We start from the raw sequence: 23,484 nt of genomic DNA on the forward strand, positions 1-23,484 counted from the left end.
CTGTAGGAATAGAGATCACTGCAGATATCAGCCACAGTAACCTTTGCTAAGTTGTGGATCTTTCTATAGGGATCACAGACCGGTAGGAATAGAGATCAATGCCAATATCAGCCACAGTAACCATTGCTCAGTTGTGGAATTTTCTATAGGGATCTCAGACCTGTAGAAATAGAGATCACTGCAGATATCAGCCACAGTAACCAATGCTCAGTTGTGGATCTTTCTTTAGGGATCACAGACCTGTAGGAATAGAGATCACTGCAGATATCAGCCACAGTAACCTTTGCTCAGTTGTGGCTCTTTTTATAGGGATCACAGACCTGTAGGAATAGAGATCACTGCAGATATCAGCCACAGTAACCTTTGCTCAGTTGTGGATGTTTCTATAGGGATCTCAGATCTGTAGGAATAGAGATCACTGCAGATATCAGCCACAGTATCCTTTGCTCAGTTGTGGAATTTTCTATAGGGATCTCAGACCTGTAGGAATAGAGATCACTGCAGATATCAGCCACAGTAACCAATGCTCAGTTGTGGAACTTTCTATAGGGATCACAGACCTGTAGGAATAGAGATCACTGCAGATATCAGCCACAGTAACCTTTGCTCAGTTGTGGCTCTTTTTATAGGGATCACAGACCTGTAGGAATAGAGATCACTGCAGATATCAGCCACAGTAACCTTTGCTCAGTTGTGGATGTTTCTATAGGGATCTCAGATCTGTAGGAATAGAGATCACTGCAGATATCAGCCACAGTATCCTTTGCTCAGTTGTGGAATTTTCTATAGGGATCTCAGACCTGTAGAAATAGAGATCACTGCAGATATCAGCCACAGTAACCAATGCTCAGTTGTGGAACTTTCTATAGGGATCACAGACCTGTAGGAATAGAGATCACTGCAGATATCAGCCACAGTAACTTTTGCTCAGTTGTGGATCTTTCTATAGGGATCACAGACCTGTAGGAATAGAGATCACTGCAGATATCAGCCACAGTAACCTTTGCTCAGTTGTGGATCTTACTATAGGGATCACAGACCTGTAGGAATAGAGATCGCTGCAGATATCAGCCACAGTAACCATTGCTCAGTTGTGGATCTTTCTATAGGGATCACAGACCTTTAGGAATAGGGATCACTGCAGATATCAGCCACAGTAACCTTTGCTCAGTTGTGGATCTTTCTATAGGGATCACAAACCTGAGGTCTTGGTTACGGTGTTCAGGCACCACCTTCCGCAAAGGCCCCATTTTTGGCACTTGTATAGCGCATGCGATTTCAAATTTGCATGGAATTCTTACCAGCAGCACCCAGCAAGAGTAACTGCGAGGGGTTGGTTATGGTGTTCAGGCACCAGCAACACCAAAGGCCAAATTTTTGGGACCTGTATGACAAGTACATACGATTTCATATTTGTATGGATTTTTTAGCAGCAGGGCCCGTTCCTGCACCCAGCAAGAGTAACTGTGAGGGGTTACGGTGTTCAGGCACCATCAACAAGCAAGGCCCAATTTTTCTGCACCCGTATGACAAGTACATGTGATTTGAAACTTGTATGTATATTTGTATATGACATTTTTTGCTTTAGAAATGTCAGTATAGCTGCAGCAGGCTACATACATCATAGAGATGCCCTACTTTACAGGCACATTCAGGGGACCCCCCAGGCACGATATTTGAAGGATTCTTCATTTTTATAGTTTCACTTTAAGCCTCATTAAAATCAGTAAATCAGTGCTCCTTTAAAAACTATTGTTTTTAAAAACTTTTCTTTCATTGCTACATGTTCCCCATGTCAGGACCCGGACCCCCATACACTTTTTTTGGGGCAATAACTTGCATTTAAGCCTTCAAAATGAGGCCGTTTGATTTTCGAGGTTCGAGTCCCCTAGACTTCAATGGGGTTCATTTGTTCGAACAGACTTTTCCTCTGTTCGCGGTGTTCTGGTGCGAACCGAACCGGGTAGTGTTCGGCTCATCACTAATGAGGAGGCATTAATATGCCACACTGATGGACACTGATAGGTGGCACTGATAGACGGCACTGATGAGCACTGATAAGCAGCACTGATGAGCACTGAGAGGTGGCACTAATAGGCAGCATTTATGGACAGCACTGATGGGCACTGACGGGTGGCACTGATGGGCATTGACAGGCGACACAGATGGACATTGATGGGCAATACAGATGAGCAGGCACTGATGGACACTGACTGGCAACACTATGGGCACTGATTGTGGGAACTGATGGGCATTGTTGGGGGTGACTTTTGGGCACTGTTTTACCTTTACTGTAATCAGGGCACTGATGATCAGTGCCCTGATTACCTGTCCTAGACTCCCCTTAGAGGAGGAGCCGCTGATTGGCTCTCCTTGCCACACACTCTGACAGTGTGAGGGGAGGAACGCAGACAAACGGAACTTCCTCATTTACATGTGACCAGCTGTGATTGGACACATGGGTAAAGAGCCACGTCATTAGCTCTTTACCAAGATCGGGGTCGCGCCGTGTCCTAGAAACAAGGCGCGGCCGCGATCGCCGCGCTGCGCGTCCCTGTGGGCATGCGAGACCTTCCGTTCTGGGGCGCCGTCATATAACGTTGTCCCAGAACGAGAGCCGCACCGCTCCGCTGTCATTTGACGGTGGGCGGGCGGCAAGTGGTTAACCAATATGAATTATTTTTAATCCTTATACTGCTAGCCTTAGTAAATAGATAGGAATGTATATTATATCCACTTGTTTTAAACTTTTTTTTACAGTTACTTCCTGGTTTCTGGCCTAGGCCAAAATGATCTCATACATCCCAGGAGTCTTCATGGGCATTTTTTTTCTTTCATATGAAGGAGGAAAGGAGGGGCTTTCTCAGCTAAGCAAACCCTCCCACCTGCATGCCCGAGCTAAGTGCAGATGGATTCCAGAAAGTAAATGCTAAATGAATAATTTGCCCTTACTCAAGATGGTCATGGCTAGAAATGCTAGATGGGTGTTTTTTAAAGTGATTTCTCACCAGGACTCTCTCCAGGTTGGGCACCAGGGCCATAGAATGTCAATTGAGTGACAGCTCTGGGTCTTCTGGGGCTGCTGACATGACATCCAAGATGGCGGTACCCAGGAGCAGTCTCAGAGCTTTTGAATGTCTACTGTGGAGGCTATTACAGGTAAATCACATCCATGACATACATTAAACACAATCCAATCTTATGGGAAGATTGATGTTGAAATTAATAGTATGGCATCAGGATCTGTGTATGATAAACAGCTATCTAAAGACTTTACTTCTATAGTATGGGAGGATGTCATTGTTCATAAATGTATTTTTATTCCTTACTGAGCATCAATAAAAGACCATATATAAGGTGAGTTCACACAGGGCAGTATTATAATTCATTCTATAATGTGTTTGCATGTACAGTATATGCATGTCTCTGAAAAATGTTAAATACAGTCTAGGCCTAGAGCAATGGTTCTCTATGAGTAGTACATGTACCCCCAGAGGGACCTCTGACAGATACAAGTAGTATTTCCTGTCATATTTAATTAGAATCATAGCCTGAAGGTTTGGTAAATCTTAAGGAAAACAAACTAGAGTAATCATTTTTTTTAAGCATGGATATTGCTTGTAAAAGACAGTTTTTTCCATGCAGTACCTGTGCCTAAAGAAACACATTGAGGTGCCTATTTACAAAGTATTGAATATAAGGTTCAGTTTCTACCAGACCCCATTTGGAAGATTTGCTATATATACAAATAGTTTTGTTGGTTGGATTTACTCACACATTCACATAGGTGAGTCTCTTCTACCGCCTAGATCTTACAATCTGGATTTCCAATTCTTCATTTAAAAGACGGGGTCTCTGTAAGGGCTTACTCATATGGGGGGCTTTACCGCGGGCCCCGTGAAGGTCTCTATTTCCCAGCACAGGGATGCACAGGTGTTGCGTGCATCCCCGTTCCAGCATCCCATTCATTTTTATTGGGAAACGTAGCTGCATGGAGACACAGCTGCTGTGCCCTGGTATGACATGGGGGTGAGTGCAGGTACGTTCAGGGACTCACACTCACCCAGTGGCGGAGCCAGAGGGCTAGCTGGGGTGGCAATTGCCACCCCAGACGAAGTCCTTGCCACCCCTGTTGCCACCTCGCTCGCTGAAAACATTACACTCATTAGCTGAACGATAGAGCGTGGGCGCCTGCAGCTAGTTCTCCTGACTGAGCGGTGAGCAGCAGCGGCGCTGTGAGCAGCTGCACAGCTAACCAATCACGCGTGCCTGCACACCTGATTGGTTCGCTGTGCCGCTACTCACGACGTGATTGGTTAGCTGTGCATGATGCTGGTCACTACATTGATGGGGGGGGGGCATGCTGGTCACTACATTGATGGGGGGCATGCTGGTCACTACATTGATGGGGGGCTTGCTGGTAACTGCATTGAAGGGGACACGGCACGCTGGTCACTGCATTGATGGGGGGCACGCTGTAGTAACTCTGCATTGAATGGGGGCACGCTGTAGTAACTCTGCACTACTAAAAATGTGCGACGAAGAGGATCCGCCGCAAAAAAATATTGCAATATATTGACCCCCCCAAAATAATACCTTGCCATCCCTTTGCCACCCCTGTTTTAAAAGTCTAGCTCCGCCACTGCACTCACCCGCATGTCAAATTTGGACACAGCCACTGTGTCTGTGCAGCCGCGGCAGGTGACCTGTGTGAAGTTGCCCTAACATTCGTGGTATTTATAGTACATTTGGAGGTCAATTTATAAAGCAGTGAATGTGACTTACACCAAATGTTCTCAGGTGGAGAATCTTCCAGGTCCATAGTTTTAAATGACAATGATTGACTTTCCACCTGAGAATGTTTGGTGACATATTCACTGCTTTTTAAATAGGCCTATCTGCAGGGCTGTCTTTAATATTGATTGGACCCTGGGCAAATATTTTCTTGGGCCCTCCCCAATCCACTTTTCTAATATTCAATAGCAATGGGGGCTCAAGGGGCAGCTGCTTTGGGCCCTACAACAATGACTGGGCCCAGGGCAGTTGCCCCTTTTGCCCTGTGTTAAAGATGGCCCTGCCTATCTGTGTTACTAATGCTAACAATGACTAAAAGCCTCAATCGCATGAGTCTTCACTCTTCCTCTGTTTACTTTCAGGGGGTCCTTCTTCGAGAGTATATGTCACTACCTACACATTGTGGACACTTCCTATAGGTTCTCCAGTGGCAGGGACCTCTCAGCATGCAGAAGAGGATTAGCAGTCCTCTGGTGGAGGCAAGAGACCTGGATGGGGTCTTAGGTGTGTATATTTTGCTTCGTCAGGTGGGAAAAATGGCCTACCAGTACCAGGATGTGTTAACGGGGGGCGGGTGGTTGGGAGGAGGGGTTTAGAGTGGATTCATATTCTGCTCAGAGTAGCAGAATCTGCTCAGATTTCTCCTAAAGATTAAGTTCACCTTTTGGAACATGTTACATTTCAGCCCCCCACCTTCAACAGCCAACAGGGGATTCTCTCCTCCCGCCTGCTGTCACTATTTGAAATTTGCGGCTTGTAGTTCTGAATAGACTTGGAAGTCGATGATGAGCAGCCTCGTAGTTCATTCACAAGCCCTGCAGCTTGTAAACAGTCAGCCCGCATGCAGGTACAGGCTGAAAGCTAAGGGGCTTGTCTGCAGGAGTCTGACATTGCACCCCTGATCCACCCCTGATTATGGGTGCAATGTTTTCCAGGCTCCTTAGGGAAAAAAATAATTAATGCACATTTCTTTTCTTGCAAAAATATGTGCATTTATTATTTTTTCCCAGAAGGTGAACTTATCCTGTAAGCTAACCCATAGTGCTCTGGGAAGCATTTTTAATGCATTCATGTTTATTGCAAACACAATTATATATAAATTGAGTTAAAAAAAACTAGCTTACAGTAAATAAAATTGTTTCAAACCCAAAATCATTTTCATTTATTATTCTACTGTTTTCTTCTTTTGCAGCCTGTTTTCCTCTCTCTGCTTTTATCTGTTCCAGAGTTCCTCTATGTTCCTAAATGGCTTGATCCTTCTGTTTGACTCTTCTTCTCAATCATAAAAGGTTCTGCACTTAAGCTTTCAATGACCTGCTGACTTATTGCCTCCACTTCTCTTCACAGTGAATTACCCCCTCATCACTCACTGTTTCTTTCCTTCTACAGTCCTTGAGTTCCAATCCTTGCATCTCAATCCCCATTCTGTCTCTTTCATTTACTACTTGCCTGTTACCTGTTACCTTCAAGTGCTTCTCCTACCTCTTTATCCTGCTATCTTCTTTGTAGGCACTACATCTACATGGCTCACCGACCACAGCTTCTTCACCCGCTTACACCTCTCCCTTGTGCACTCTTGCATATCAATAGCCCTTGCTATCTCCATGCTGGCTGTAAGTGCATATATCGTCTATGTATCTCGTTTAACAATTTTCTGCATAGTGTACTTACTTGTGTTTTAAAGAGATTCTGTATAAAAACAAAGTCTAGGTACTATGCCTACATGGCCCACTGACCGCAGTTTCTTCACCCGCTTATTCCACCTACTCATGCACTCATGCATGTCACCAGTCCTTGCGTTCTCCAAGCTGGCTGTAAGTGCATGTGTAGGCTATGTATTGCTTTTTGCAGTTTCCTGCGCAATTTACTTCTATGTGTTTTGAAGCAGTGGTCCTCAACTCCGGTCCTCGGGGCCCACTAACAGGCCAGGTTTGCAAGATAACTAAATTACATCACAGGTGATCTAATTTGCTGCCCAGTGATTGCAGTATTTTAGTCTGCATCTCCCCAAGGCAATACTTAAAATATGGCCTATTAGTGGCCCCGAGAACCGGAGTTGAGGACCACTGTTTTAAAGAGACTCCATATTTAAAAAAAGTCATACCACAGCTGAGTAGCAGGAACTGTAAAGTGTCTGCTCCAACTTTATTTGTGCTCCCTAGCCACCAGATCAACGCATGCCCTCAAAAATCCTGGTCAAATTTTGACAGAAAGTTAAAGTCCAATTCTCAAACTTGGAGAATTCCAGGAGTTTATATGCAGATGATATCCTACTGTACCTGTGACCCTGGGCAATCCCCGATCTCTTCATCTTATTAAAGAGTTTGGTACTTATTCAGGCCTTTGCATCAATTGATTCAGGTCAGTGCTTTCGCCCGTAGATTCATTCACTTATACAGCAAACCAGAATTCCTTGCCTTTGCCATGCGTTAGTTAAGCAAGCTAGTGATTACTTATACCTAAGACCCTGCAGAATGTTAAAGCCTATTTATACCTCAATTTAAATAAGCTAAATACATTGCTTTCCATTTTTATCAAAGCAAAAGATGTGCAAGGTCGTATAGTTTATTTTCTTCAGAAAGCAGCAAAGCCTGTCCCCGGTCAGCATGCTGCAGAAAAGTACCCTTGCTCTTTGTGTGAAAGCAGTCATCTCTTTTATAGAGGACAGACATAACATTGATGAGTCAAAGACATCCAATCAGCAGGGGCTGTGTCAGACCCTGGGCCGGTGCTTCCACTAGGCAAACTAGGCAGCCGCCTAGGGTGCATCGCCACCTGGGGGCGCAGCCAGGAGTCGGCACTCTCTCTCCTTTATTAATGATCCTTGTGAGCTGAGGGGAGGGGCGGCAGTGGGGGGAGGAAGAAGGGACAGAGGAAGATGCCAGGTGTCAGGGGCAGTGGCGGAACTACCAAGCCTTGGGCTTTGGGGGAGGGCCCAGAAGGCAGGAAGGGAGCCCACTGGAGTGGTGCCTGCATGATGATCCTCTTCGGCTGGAGCTGAGCGGCCGGCCAAAACCCCGGGCAGGAAGTGATTCTCTGCGCTGAGCTGGTGGGCAGCCGTCATTTCACTGGGTTGGTATTAAGCAGGGAGCGGAGGAGAGCTGAACCTGAGCCGAAGCTCGGCACTGGAGGGCGACATCTTTACTGGAGCAGAAGCGTCGGCTGACGAGGCACCGGAATGATCTGAGGAGGTTGGTGATGAAGGACGTGCGGAGCTCTCTGACTGCTGCTTCTTCCTCCACCAGGAGCCTGTTGGAGCTGTGGTGAGCACTGTGGTCCAGAAGAGGAGTGTCCTGGGAAAAGGAATCACAGTGAAGAAGGGGAGAGTGCAGGCCACTCTCTTCATACTGCCCAGTGAGTATCCCCAGAACAGGGGATCCGGGTCCCTGGGTGTGACATGGAGGATCCCTGGTGTGAAAGGGAATTGGGGTCACCAGGTGTGCCATGGGGGATAGGGGTCACTGGGTGTAACAGGGGTTCAGGGTCACCAGGTGTGCCATGAGGAATTGGGGTCCCTTGGTGTGCCATGCGGGATTGAGCTCCCCAGGTGTGACATGGAGGAACATCAGGGTCCCCAGGTGTGACATGGAAAAACATCAGGGTCTCTCCGGGTATGACATGGAGGAACATCAGGGGCCCCTGGGGTGACATATAGGAATCGGGGTCACTGGGTATGACAGCATGACATGGAGGAACACGGGGGTCCCTGGGTGCCACATGGAGGAACATCGGGGTCAGTGGGTATGACAGCAAGACATGGAGGAATATTGGGGTCCCAGAATGTGACATGGAAAAACATCAGGGTCCCTGGGTGGGACATAGAGGGACATCAGGGTCCCCAGGTGTGACATGGAGGAATATGGGGGTTACTGGGTATGACAGCATAACATGGAGGAACCATCAGATCAGGGTCACTGGGTATGACATAGAGTAGTTTTTAACCCCTTCCCTTTTTATTTTTTTTTGGGGGGGGCGCAAGTAACTGGTCTTGCCTAGGGCGTAAAATAGTCTAGCACCGGCCCTGGTCAGACCTCTATATTGGAATCACTGTTTCCCCACAAAGAAAAAGGATCCTTCTCTGTAGCATGCTGGCAGGGGAAAGGCTTTTCTACTCAGGCTACTTTCTAAAGAAAACAAACTTTAGGACTTTCTACACTATTTGTTTTGATACAACTGACATTTGTTTAGCTGATTTTTAATGAAGGTTCAGTTGGGCTTTTAAATCTACACAAATCTAAGCTAAACTTCCCCATCTTTGTGTATTGATGCTCTGCTCAAATACTTGCCAACCTTCCCTTACAAATGTGTGCGCCCTGCTCCCATCACTCCTGTTTTCTATTATGGATGCCTTGTGTATAGCTCATTACAATTATGAAATGGCCAATATGACCTTCTCTGGCTGGTACATCAAGAATGCCCCAGGTCTAGGTCAACTCAGCATCTGCCCTAGCAACCCCTACTGAGGAAGTTGAGCGTCCTATGACCGATGACGCAACACGTATAGGGGGTGGAGACTTCCAGAGCAACCAGAAAGCCGGCAACCAGCTCTGTGCGAGCGGGGACAAGCGCCTGTATTTTGTACTGTATTCAGTGCTCTACCATGTAAGTTCTTATTATGCTAATTCCCAATAAATTATTTTATAAGGGAGAGCATTAGATCTCTCTGCCTCTGTCTTTTTATGTAATACGGGATACACGCTGAGAATGATGCTGTGAGCGATAAGCTACCATCAGATCCAAACCATTTAGCTACTCCTATTGAAACGGGTTTGTGGACAGAGATATTTAACCATTAAGGGGAAATGCTCGTTTGACCTAGTGGTATAGTTGCAGGTGAGAGGCCATATTTTGGATGGTGGTGGCGGAAGCACTGGCACTCTTTAAGCACTGGTGGTCAAGCAAGCACCTTCTACTTGTTTTTGCACAAGGGCAAAAGAAGGTTTATGGACTTTTGAAAGTTTGGACATTGTTTTACACGTCATGTATCCATAATGCTTCATGTGCTTTGATCTGGCACACTGTCACTTTATTATTTGTCTCAAGCACTTTAAGTTGTCAATTTGCACTAGCTTTTGCACTTTTGCACACTGAGTCACTTTGTATCTAGGAATTTAGCCAGCTAGCATATACTGGCAATTGATATTCAGTCTTCAATAGCGCTGTACCTTATTTTATATTATAATTCTTTGACTTTGCAGTGGTAAGCACAGTTAGTATAGCTGCTGTGTCGCACATAATATATTATTATATTATTTTATAGTTTGCGCTGATTTATAAACTTTTTTCAGCATCTGCCCTGCCTTGCTGATGATATCAGTACACATTTGTATCTCCTCCTTGCTGCCCCTTTTGATTGTTTCATCCGTTGTAATACTGCTTATACAAAGCTTATATTTCACCCAATTCCTGCCGAATCAACCAACATTTAAGCTGTGGGTGGTCCTGATGGGACTACCGACTTGACAAAACTTCAAGAATTAAAAGGAGTCGAAAAATTGTTGGCTAAACATTGACTACATCCTATCAAATGGAGTCATTGTTCAGGTATCTACATGGACACAGGGGATGTGTCAGTCTAAATACAATAGCCATACATATAATCCAATGCGGACGCCAAACAAATGTCCAAACGTCAAAGGAAATGTATTGATATCATTGTATAACCCAACGCATTGTCAGAATAAACCCAACGCATTTTGGGGGGGCAGACACACTCCCCCTTCATCAGGGCTTAAAGCAGAATTAAATCCTACTATAAAAACTGCTAGCAGTCAGGCTTTTATTGCAGAAGAAACAAGCACAGTCTCTTCTGCAATAAAAAGCACTTACCTACCTGCTTGCCTTTTCCTCCGGCACTGTAAACTGAGCTGCGCATTCGCAGCTCAGCTTATAGTGCTTAGCCGGTCTTCAGAGTCTACAGAGTGCTGGGATGATAGTCTCCTGCACATGTGATGTCATCCCCCCCCCCTGCTGGCCAATAAAGAGGCCTGAAGACCAGCACTCAGAAAAGGATTGCGGCACAGGTGCAGGACTGTTGGACAGGTGTGTATGTATATTTTAGTTCCTCTTAAAGAATTTTGACTGCGCTTAAACAGACTCAGATGAGCAGGTGGGTGGTTGCAGCGGGGAGCGGTTGCAATAATATACACACAGTCCAAGTGCAATTGGAAGAACTTGCATAGTAGTAAAGCCAAAAACAGTTCACAACAAATCTGGTGGGAGAAGTCCCAACCAGGAACACTCACGAATGCCAACAGCTTTTAGCCGAGCAGGTATCAGCCAAACTGACAGCGTCTGTCTGGGAGGGCCTGGCCTTCTAATACCCAATGAGATTGCGAGCTCTAAGCTTTCCCTTATCATCTAGAATCTTTCCCTGCTGCTAATACTGTCCCTGACAGACGGGTAACCTGTCCCTACACTACCCACATACGAATGCATGCCAAACCTGGGAACCAGGGCCTTAAACAGGCTCTCTAATAACAGGGAGGCCAAAGAAGGACAACTCACCAAAGTAGCTTCACTAGAGGACCAACAGCAGTGTAACCAGTAGAAAACATTATTGTGATCACATCAAAAAACAACATTTAGCCATAAAGGCATAGAAAGTCCTCCAATCACCCTTAAAATCAAGGATTGACCACATTGTCACCTTAAAACCACTTGAGCTTGGGCTACCATCACATATAAGCACGCTGTTCAAAGTGTTAAAATACAAAATGTTGGTGGTTTAATACTATTTTAACCTATTAATGAATGGACACACATACAACTATATCACTTACCGGTATATAAATAAGTATTGCTCTTTATAATCATTTCTTCCCAATGGTTTACTTATAATGTACTGGTATGAAGCTCCTTTCTCACCCGTGCTGTTCAAATAAATAAAAATAATTAAAATACGTGCTAAAACAAGTTGGCATCAAAAGAATGTATTCAGAAATATTTAGCAAAAAAGGCCGCAATTACTTTTTAAACAAAGGTAAAAACACAACACTGTAGATGTATTCAGGTCCCCAGTGTTCCCAGTAGCCCTCTGTATTTCCCACTGGCCAAAACAAATTATTCCACAATAAACTGGCAAATAGCACATTAACAATGCTTTTTATGAGTCCCGGATAACATCAGTGCGATGACAGACATCGCATGTGATTCGGAGCGCACTGCTCTGAAAATCACATGCGATGTCTGTGCGATGCAAATTCAGCCATACAGATTGTATGGCTAAATTCACATTGCATTCGGACACAACTCAGACAGGACCCTTTTTTGGGTCTGCAGCAGAATCAAATTGCATGGGTGTTCACACCTATGCGATCCGATTCATGTCCGAATTGACAGTTTGCACTGCGATATGCAAACTGATCTGGGGGTGTTGTTAACTTTGTATTGACACCCCCAGCAATTTGCATATGGCAGTGTGAACTGCCTGCGATTTGAATGCGATACGGGAAACCGCAGTGGATTCGCAGGGTTCCTGCATCGCATGTGTGAACCGGTGTTCTGTCAGATTTCCCTACCCCGTCAGATGCCCCTACCCCTGTCACTTCCAGTGCGGGTGCGTCATTCTCATCAGCTGTTGCAGCATCACATGTCCTAGTGCGCTTGAATGGGGTAGGTAGGGAAATCTGACACAACACCGCCATGTTGGATTTGTCAGACTGGAGATCCTGACGGGGTAGGGAAATCTGACAGAACACCGGCACTCAAACTTCTTGCACTTGTATAAACCTGTTTATTGGAATGACTATCAATGAGCACTTGTATGTTGTAATATTTATTCAGGCATGGGTGCGGTCATGTGATGTAGAACCATAGCTCAGTAGACAAGACTAGAGCCAGCCTGTTATACCAAAATAGACCAATTCCAGGAATTAAGAGTGTGGGAAACTTACACCAGAAAATTTTAGGTACTGTTTTTTTACCAGAATTTATTAAAACTTTACTTTTAAAAAATCGAAAGAATATTTGCAGTATCTGAAAAAGAAATAGCATTTAAAGAGGTTCTTCGCCCTGTTTGAAAAAAAAAAATAAATGTCAGCAGCTACAAGTACTGTAGCTGCTGACTTTTAATAAAAAGACATTCACCTGTCCAGGGGTCCAGCGCCATCCTCACCCAAACCAATCATTCTCTTGTCTTCAGGCCTCTGGCACCAGTATGTTTACTGTGAGGAACCGCTGTGATTCCATGCAGTTTCAAAGCCTGCTGCCCACTGCGCATGTGCGTGCCGTGTTGCACTTTTTGGTCCTGAAGCCTTCTGGGACTTATGATGCGGGGAAGAGAACTTCCATTGGATGGCCGCGCATACCAACTGGAAGTTGGAGCAGGTACCTGTCAAAACCAAGTACCCCCCCCCCCACACCAAAAGTGGCAAAAATAGGAGAGGAGGGGGGAGGAAGGCATAAAGTGGAACTTTCCCCTTATGCCTCGTACACACGTGCAGATTGTCGGCCGAAAAGATTCGGCCGACGACCGATCGGCCGATTTTCGGCTTGTTAGTATGATGCTTCCGACAGCCGACAGCGCACTTTCGGCCGAACAGAATCTGTCGTGCAAGCATTAAAATTTTTGTATGCCGACACCAGAACGGCGGATTGTTCGCCAGTCAGTACAGAATTCGGCCGAAAGACAGCAGATTTGCAAGACTGGGCATGCTCAGAAAATAAAAAAGACACGGAAAGTTAACCATCACATGACATCACTTCTGCAGTCGGCTGTTGTTGGCCGACAAAATTCGTGTGCAGTCTTTTGCACTTTTCAACAGACACGACAGCCCTGGACAAAAGACGGCCGATCGTTCGGCCGACGATCGGTACGTGTGTACAAGGCATAAGGGTGAAGTTACACTTTAAATCTAAAGACAATCTAATGGCACTTTTCCACTGCAAGTACCGGCTCGTACCGGCTCGGCTCTACTCGGCCCTGCTTGGCCCGGTTTGCTTTTCCACTGCTGGTACCGCATGGTATAGTGTCGGAACGGTTCGGTACGGTACGGTATAGGTTTGCTTTTCCACTAAAGTAGTACTAAAGTTAAGTGGGTGGGATAACAACGGGGTGGGTGGGATTCTCTGACCAATCAGTGGCTAGTAGTGACTGCATGCAAAGGATTGTGGGATATGGTACCAGTTTGGTACCTGTTGGAACCACAATTGAGTAGGTACTGTTTTTTCAGAGCTGTACCGTTCGGTTCCATGCAGTGGAAAAGCAAACCTATACCGTACCGTACCGAACCGTTCCGACACTATACCATGCGGTACCAGCAGTGGAAAAGCACAAAAGCGTGCCGAACCGGTACGGTTCCATGCAGTGGAAAAGCGCCGTAAGGTCACATTCACAAGAGTGAATACACCTGTGCAAAAGGCTGTCTACACCTGCACAGGTGCTCTGTGCAGCCCTGTGCTGGCAGCATGTTCAGATCAATGACAGGTTGACAGCTTTCTGCAGATCTCCAAATGCATCCCAGTTTGTACATCTGCACAGGATCGATGCATGGATCGGAATACAATGATTGGCTGCATCCACTGATCGGTGGAAAATCTTCTAATATTTCCCTTGGGCTGAAGTTAATTAAACAATCATCTTCTGTCAAGTGGAGGAGCCCATAGACTGATCAAAATTTGGAGTATGGCCAACTTAAGGTACATTCAGGGTGGAACTTATTGTCATGGGCATCTTTTTAAGCACCAGACAGGAGTGTTTCCTGTATGGGGCATTGTGGCATCTAATATGGTTGTTTCAGCACTGGAGCGGAGGCACTGTACATGTGTAAGCAGGGGTTAGTACCCCTTTAGGGAAACTCCTCCCTCAGGAGGATACTTGGTATTGGGCTAGCCTTTCTCTTTATAATCTGGGACTGTAAGAACTGTAGTACAGAGGTTGATGGAAAGAGGTTACCTTTAACATGCCACCACGTAAGTGAACCCGTTGGAGAAACCACCTAAAGGACCCTACAGTGAGGGAACTGGAAGCACTGGTCGGCATCCCTGTAGTAAGGTTTAATTTAAACTGTACAGTGCTATTGATGTCGGGTGTAAAGAGGCAGAGATGAATGTGTGCTGTGGCAAAGTATGCTGTTTTCCTGCTAGAGTAAAGGTTAAAAAGGCTGAACATGTAGACATTCCTTTAGTGCTGGAGGTGGGCCTTGGGAGGGGGGGAATATGAGTAACCAAGATGGCGGAGTTGCTCCATGTTGCCGGTGTCTGGTACCCTACATCGTTCCTATTGCATGCATAGGTGTACGCAGCCTATTGCATTAGGGTGTGCACCCCAAAGCCCAAACACATATCCATGTGTATATACTGATGATGCCAGTAGGGTAGAGATTGGTGTCTGTAGTTTTATTGTTTTTTGTTGTTAGCCTAGTTAGAGAGCTTTGGTGAAATATTAGGGGTCTAAACAGGGGGAATCTGCACCACAAGGGGTGATTAGGGTGTGCCCTGGCACACCCTGTGCGCATGCCTATGGTTGCATGAGGATGGTGGGAGGTGCCTTGGGCCAGCATGACGATCGCTGGCGATGAATCAGGGTCCTGCTTACACACCAATGTCTATATACTATGTAAATCCTAATAGGCATAGTGGCTTAGTGGTTAAAAGTTTATTAGGCACAGTGGCTTAGTGGTAGAGTTTCTCCTATGCAACACTAGGCTCCTCAGTTCAAATCCCAATCCTGGTACTTTCTGTATGGAGTTTGAATTTTCTCCCTATGCTTCTGTGGGTCTCCTCTGGGTACTCTGGTTTCCTCCCATGCCCCAAAGACATAGTGGTAGGTAAACTGGCCCTAGTATGTGTATGTACAGTATGAATGTGAGTTAGGGCCCTTAGATTATAAGCTCCTTGAGGGAATGGACTGATGTGAGTGTACAATATACTGTATACGTATAGTGCTACGTAAATTGTAGCTGCTATATAAATACCTGTAATAGTAATAATAGTATTTTAATCTCAACACCTACCTGTTTAGCTGGTCTACAAGCATTTTTGCAGCTTTCTCTTTTGCATCAAAAACTTCCAGGAGTACAATGATATCATAACGGGATACAATCTGCAAACAAGGATGGAGATTGTTTTTTCATCATCTTTGGCCTGCAGCTAGAAACTTTGAAAAGGACAAACACCAGAGGAACAAAAAGTGGGCTGCCACATATATACTCATACAAAGCCAAATCTATATCTCATAGCTTTTTTTTTGCAATTGAATCAGAAACTATAAGTTCCCCTGTGACTTTCGGAAACCAAGATCTAGACATACTTGGCCGAAAATTGGATACACCTTTTATAGCATTCAAATCGGGACAGCTGATTACCTGGATCAAATTTTAAATTTGCTGTAAAACCATTAAAATATCAATTCAGATTGGAATCTACTCGTTGTGGCATTTAGCATATACAGTACTGTATTGGCTTTTATTGACTAAAGGTTTTAATGCAATTATGTGCAATCAGGGCCGCTGATAGGCCAGTACAACCGGCCCTGTTGTACCGGGCCCGGAGTCCTCAGCTCAGTAGGGGGGCCCGGTGAAATCTCTAAACAGCGCAAAAAAAAAAAAAAAAAGCCTTACTGCATGCATCTTAGGCTGCGCCTGTGTGTGTGTGTTTTTTTTTCTTTCTATGGCCCCTCTGCGATGTTGTGTGCTGGGGGGAGTCTGGGACTATTTTTTCTATTTCGGGCGCCGGCGCATCATGTCATCAGCCCCGCGCCGCGTTCTACGCTGACGGAGGGCGCCGTCCGGCTCAAGTCCCGGCCGCCTGTCTGCACTTTCACTTTGCCTTGAATGCCTATACCTTCTCTGGCGGAGGGATCTATTATCCTCCGCGGCTCCGCCCACGGCCGGCACTAAGCTCTGCTCTGCTCTCCACTCATCCTGCGACGAGAGACAGAGGCTGCCTGTGCTGTGTGAGACTCGTGATTGTGAGTGACTCAGTGAGTGACAGCCCAACTCAGCTTAGAAGCTACAGCGGTGTAGACTGTAGTAGGCTGTGTAGCAATCAGAGGAGGAGGCAGCTGCTTTTTAAAGTGTGAGTTCAGCAGTCCAGACAGGAGGAGGACGCAAGTGTTTTACAACAGGTGTGTGCTTGGGGGATGGCTTTGGCATGAGGGGGGAGCGGGAGGGCACTGTCTCTAGCTGCAGCGCCAGCACATACATGGCATGGGGGGGGGGGGGGCATTGTCTCTGACAGAGACAGTGCCCCCCCCCATGCCATGTATGTGCTGCAGTCAGAGACAGTGCCCTCCCCCCATGCCATGTATGATGCATGGCATGGGGGGCACTGTCTCTGACTGCAGCTCATACATGGCATGGGGTGGGGGCACTGTCTCTGATGCACATACATGACATTTGCATGGGGGGGCACTGTCTCTGCAGCACATATATCATGTATGTGCCGCAGAGACAGTGCCCCCCCCATGCCAATTCCATGTATGATACATGGCATTGGAAGGGGGGGCACTGTTTCTGCGGCGCATACATGGCATTAGCATGGGGGGACTGTCTCTGCAGCATATACATGGCATTGGAAGGGCACAGTCTCTGCAGCACATACATTGCATCGGCATGGATGGCACTGTCTGCTGGCATTCATGCCGATGCAATGTAAGTGCTGCAGAGACCGTGCCATCCATGACGATGCAATGTAAGTGCTGCAGAGACAGTGGCATTCATGCCGATGCAATGTATGTGCTGCAGAGACCGTGCCATCCATGCCAATCCAATGTATGTGCTGCAGAGACCATGCCATCCATGCCGATGCCATGTATGTGCTGCAGAGACAGTGTCATTCATGCCAATGCCATGTAGGTGCTCTACAGCGGATGGCATGGTCTCTGCAGCACATACATTGGATTGGCATGGATGGCACGGTCTCTGCAGCACATACATGGCATCGGCATGAATGCCACTGTCTCTGCAGCACATACATTGCATCGACATGGATGGCACCATCTCTGCAGCACATGCATTATGGCATTGCATCAATGGCATGGATGGCACTGTCTCTGAAGCACAATATGGCATGGATGTTACCATACACACGACAGAGTTATCATAATGCTGATGATCTTAACCAGTTGCTGACTGCCCCGTAGCAGATTTACTGCTACAGGGCCTTCGCGCTGCACAGGATCATATATATATATATATGAGATTCTACATTTCCGGGTATTGGAGCCGATCACAGACATCCCAAGTCTCTCGCGACTTGCGGGAGTCTCCCACCTTTGGCTGGTGGCTCACGGACACCCGCAACTGCCGTGCGATCTCCCAGCTGCCGCAGGAGACTTAGGATGTCTGCCGAAGGAGAGACCGACGGCGATGGAGCCGAACACTGCAGCCGGAGGATGACGTCACCGCTGTGAGCCGACCGACACTCTGGTGGTATGGGATGGCTTTGTCCAAGCATCACACGGCCTTCAGTAGCCGAGTGCGGCCTGTCCCATACCATCGGATTGTCGGTCGGCTCACAGCGGTGACGTCATCCTCCAGCTGCAGTGTTCGGCTCCATCGCCATTGATCTCCCCTCCACCTCTTTGCCTGGACAGAGCCCTTTGTGTGTCTACAAGCGGACCGCTGGAAGTCCCCCATGGTATGTTACACAGTCCACTGGGGTTAGCATTACAAGGAACAGGTTGTCCTTTTTCTCCCAGCACTCCCAGCCTTTTTTAGACAGCTGCAGGATTGGCTCCTATTCGGCTCTATCCACTGACCAGAACACTCGGCTTGTCTTAAAGGGTCAGTGAAGCAGAAAGCACATGACAGTATTATTATTTTAACTGTTTCCCTTGTTCATCTTAATAAACAGTAAGTTGTTTTACTTTATTTGCAATGGCATTAGTATTTTTCATCACAGCCCCAAGCGTCTCCTGGTGAGACTCCCAAGCGACTCTTTTGTGTGCATTTTCCTAGCATCCTCACGGTCCCTAGGTTGATCCTCTCTGGCAGCTATAGGCACATGATTATCACAGCGCTTAGTCTCTTTTTTTTGGTTTTAGATACAGGAAGCAGCAGCTCTGCTCTCTACTGCAGCCGCTGCTTCTTCCAGAGTACCCGCATGACCAGCATTACCCGCAAGCAGTAACCACCAGCATTACCCGCCTGCAGTAACCGACAGCAGTCTTAGAAAAGGTATGTGCATTAGCGTGTGTCAATTGTTACAATATGTTTTTTAATAACTAGTTGTGTTTTGTCATAATATGTCATGTCCTTGTTCATACACGTATGAATAAGGACGACATGACATGTTCTAGCTACCTAAGTCACAGGTACTAGGGGTGCAACTATCCCCCAGCACATAACTGTAAATATCCCAGCATGTGCAGTGTATCTGACTCCTACCACCATCACCACTTCAGATCACTGAAGTGGTCGTGGTGGTTAGAGTGTTCCTTTAATATCTCTCAGAAAAAGTAAACCTCTGTATACTGATTCCATTTCATTTGAAGTAACCCAAAACTGTCTGGAGGAAGGTAAATATCACTTGAAGACAAAACTGCACTTTGTTTAAAGGCGGGGCCTAGGGTGGGGCCGGGGGTGGGGCTGGGATGTGACCAGGGGCGGGGTTGGGGTGGGGCCATGGGTGGGGCTTAAGGGGGCCCCGTCAGCTAGGCTGTACGGGGCCCCATGATTTCTATCAGCGGCCCTGTGTGCAATAAACTGTATTGAGACTTTCCATTGGCCTTCATCATTTACAAGGAAGTAGTGGTCATCATCCCCCCAGATAGCGCTGTCCTTTCTGTTGCCTGCCTATTTTACTACCTCCATATACTAACTGTGATGGCTGCACTGGGTGGGCCCTACCATAGGGACAGTGTGAATCCAAATCCGGGTTAGCGCTTGGGACACCTTGCTGTTGCATTTAGCATATAGTCTATTACCTTATTAAAAGGGCTTGATGAAAAATGAAAATTTAAGCAAATGTATGCTGAGACCCCCCACTCCCACTTCTCATAAAGGTACATTCAAAAGTCTTGTGAAAGAGGAATTCCAGCCCAAAGTGGATTTTTCTTTTTTAACTCAGATAGTTTAAATGAAAAGTTTTTACATACATTATATACATCTGTTCGACTCAACAACACTCGGTCATAATACAAAATCTCAAAAAATAAAAAAGAGAAGGGGACAAAAACATTAAAAAAATGTAACAAAAAGATAAAAAAAAAGGTTCAACAGGCATTATCTTCAGACAATAGCTTAACCGAATTGCCATATTGGTAGGTGCAACAGGTAGATAGAGTAAACATCTCTAAAAGATCTGAGCCGGCCATAGATGGATTTTCTTGCAGAAAAGAAAATCACTCGATTTCCCCATCAACAAAATCAGTGTTGATGGGGGAATCCCTCACGAGGAGCCATTGTGGAGCCATTGTGTTCTCCCAGTGGGGGGGCGCAGGGTCCCTTCTCCACCATGAGAACACAGTGATTACTGCTAGCGGCTTTAACAACCGCCAGCAACAATCACATGTAAAATCCGACTTGAATACATTCAGCCTGCTCATACATGGTTTGAATCTCAGCTGGTCCCAGCTTTAGTTTCCAGTAGAATAGCTCACAATTATTCTCATATTAAAGTACGTCTATGATATAATAAGTAAGGTGTGCCATGGTAATTAGGAAACCCACAAACAACAGTAAAGCTTTCGAGAAAAGAGGATGTTGTACCCTGGGCTTTAAAAGACTGTAAAGTCACGCGTTCTACATAAATCAGAAAGGGTCAGTCATCTATATCTAAATTAAACTGTTGACACATTACGTATGTAGATGTGGTTATACATTTGGGTCAGAGTTCAAACCCCTGAAATCAAATGTGTGGCATTGACTGTATTTAGAAATATGGGGGTAGGTGGAGACCAATATCATAAAACATGAATATCTATGGATCAGCACAGTAACCTATCTTTAATCAGCTATAGAAGGGCTGGACCTGGTACATCCAGCCAGGCATTCCATCATTTTGCAAATTTGCCAGGGCTACTTCTATGTTGGTACATTAAAGTGTTACTAAACCCATAACAGTAAAACCAGTGTGTATATGCAGTAAAGCATGCTTGTTATACTTACTGTGGAGCCTAAGGGGTTAATCCTCCACATTGTGTAAAAAGCCTGATTGATCTTGTCTTCTCTGATCCTCCCCTTCCACTGTCACCAATCCATCTCCTGACAGTACAGAGGATTGGGGGCACTCTGCACATGCTCAGTTTGAGAGTTTTTTTCTTGGGAAGGATGCATGTGATCAGCATAGGGCCAATCAGCATTGTCCAAACAGAGGGTCAAGGGTTCTGCAGCCTCATAAGACAGAGTAGAAAGAAAACTCCTCCTACAAGCTTTAACCAGACACTGACAGAATTTATAAGACTGCTATATACTGCTGATAAGAAAAGGTATTTAGCAGTTTATATTTACTAAAATAACTGCATTTCCATGTTCTGTGTACTGTGGGAGACCAGATATAGTGAATGCAAGCTCCTGGGTTTAGTAACAATTTAAGTGTTCCTGAAAAAGTCATCATTAACTGCTTTCACCCATAAGGCATGTATTGGAAGGGCTCAAGAGGTTAATTTTTGGGCTATAAGTTTTTGAGTTAAAAGCAACAAGGGGAGAATTGCTGTGTATGTGTGTGGTGTGGATTTTTCCTACAGGCTGTAGGGGAATAGAGCTCAAGCACACCCAGGACTTCTTGCATTCCGGGCATTTATCCATTGGTGCATACTGCCCTAAGTCTAGCCCCAGCAGCCGTCAACATCTCGTAGAGTTTCACAGGTTGCCGGCAGCAGGGCTGGCCAGTGCACTTGTGCCTTCCTCATGCAGCTACACCCTGGAGTCCCATCAGGACCGGCCCTACTATGGGTCACACTGGGTCCATTGGACCCAGGCAGCACTTTGAGAGGGGCAGCAAACTGACACCCAAGATTTTTTTCCAGCACTTTTGTGTATCATCGGTTTGTGGTGCGTTACTACTGGCATTTCCCCATCTCATACTGCCGTCCGTAGTGCAAACTATTGAGTTCCCTGGAGGAGGCGGAGCGTCTCCTCCAGGGAACGTCCCTTATGTGATTGTGGTGTGCGCAATGATGTCAGACATTCAGACAAATAAAATAATACTGGAGTTTGTGGTTTGGAATTGAACATAATGGTATGTCATATGATTTTGCATATGGACAAGGAGCTGTTGCATGTAAATCTGACTTCCTGATAAATTAAATTTTAGTTTTAATTATCATGATATAAAATATTGGATGTGGGGGCCTATTAGTGGGCGTGATTTTTTTTATTTATTTTTTTGGGGGGGTGGGGGGCAGCATTTCATTTTTGGACCCAGGCAGCACAATGTCTTGGGTCAGCCCTGAGTCCCATGCACCCAGGCTTAACACCCAGTGTGTATGGGGCTTAAAGCCCTGTACACACGGGCCGAATGTCAGGAGACATCGGCCGGTTAAAAAAAAAAATGGTCGATATTCGGCCGGTGTGTATGCCACCGTGTCCGTTTGGCCGGCTCTGTCGGACGAGCATGCTAGAAAACCAGCTGCAGACTGACTCCCGATCAGCGCTCTTGGCCAATGTCGGAGAGCGCTGATCGGAGTGTTCTGGCGGGGGGTGTCCCGGGGAATGGGGGGGGGGGATGTCCCCCTGTAAGAACACAAGAGCTCAACAGGGGAGATCACTGTACTAACTTTGCACAGCTAGTACAGCGGCTCTGACCAGAGCTGACTGTTTTTTTTTTTTTTTCGTTCAAAATTAGTGTGTACCAGGCTTTACAATCTGATTGGATACTAATTAGAAAACAAATTTCTTTTACACGTTTAGATAAGTGAGGCCCTGCATTATTACATATATCTTATCTTTGTTAAACTCACCTTTGTGATGATTGGAAACACCTTGCAATCTTTACATTTCTTCAGCCCGAACCTTCTGACATTAAATGAAGCGACCTTCATTCTTTTAGCCCTTCTAGGATAAAAACAACAAACACGTTCCATTTTTAGTTTTCTCAAATTGCTAAAAACCACAAATCGTTCTTCTTCTTCCTTCGCGTGACTTTATCACTGAACTGAAACTGAAAGACAGCTATTCCGCCAAGATAGAGATAAGCAAAACAAAGTTAGCTCAAGTATGGCAAGGAAAATGCATTGTCATTCCTTTATGTATTCTGCGAAGGGTCTCTAAATTACAAGGCGGTCAATGTAAAGCATCGACAAATATATGAAAGCTGGAGACAGATATGAATTGAATGTTTCAATTGAAGATGATGTAATATGTGTTTTTTTTTAACCACACAGCCGACTTCCTGTTCACTAATCCCACACAACATCAGGTTAGGCAATAGTTTTTAAAGAACATGTAAGGGAAATACAGATCTCCCATGGCTAAAACTCCTTCTAAAAATGTTCGTTTCCTGGCTGCCATGCTGATCCAATAGCGCAACTATGCTTGGACTAGAGATACCCATGTAGAAAAATTTACATTTACATTTATGGTCAATGGACAGCCCACACTAATAAATGCCCCAACTATCATGGTAGCTAGTGGAAAAGACAGAATCCTATTTGTAAATGTTCGCCTTACATTAGTGGCCAGTGTAAATCCCCCTTACATTGGTGGTCCATGGAAAAATCCCTCCCTAAATCAGTGGTCCATGGAGACGTTCCTTTTTAGATTGTAATTCAAATCTGTAAAGAAAAGCGCACGCAACCTCGGGCAA

General features: G+C 45.7%; 1 protein-coding gene across 1 annotated transcript in view; it reads right to left on the reverse strand.

The window, feature by feature from the left end:
- The window catches only part of LOC309562139 (deoxyribonuclease gamma-like), a gene marked incomplete at its 3' end in the record, with an annotated part of 59,501 nt that overhangs the window by 17,385 nt on the left and 18,632 nt on the right, over positions 1-23,484 (reverse strand). The window contains exons 2-4 of the mRNA XM_082266265.1: positions 22,640-22,733; positions 15,750-15,838; positions 11,577-11,666 (exon numbers count right to left, since the gene is read on the reverse strand). Coding sequence (XP_082122391.1) covers positions 11,577-11,666; positions 15,750-15,838; positions 22,640-22,720 — 260 coding nt within the window. The 5' untranslated portion in view covers positions 22,721-22,733. The remainder of the gene's footprint in view (positions 1-11,576; positions 11,667-15,749; positions 15,839-22,639; positions 22,734-23,484) is intronic.

Source organism: Pelophylax lessonae (genome assembly GCF_965119305.1).
Source record: "Pelophylax lessonae genome assembly, chromosome: 8".
In the NCBI taxonomy this organism is placed as follows: domain Eukaryota; kingdom Metazoa; phylum Chordata; class Amphibia; order Anura; family Ranidae; genus Pelophylax; species Pelophylax lessonae.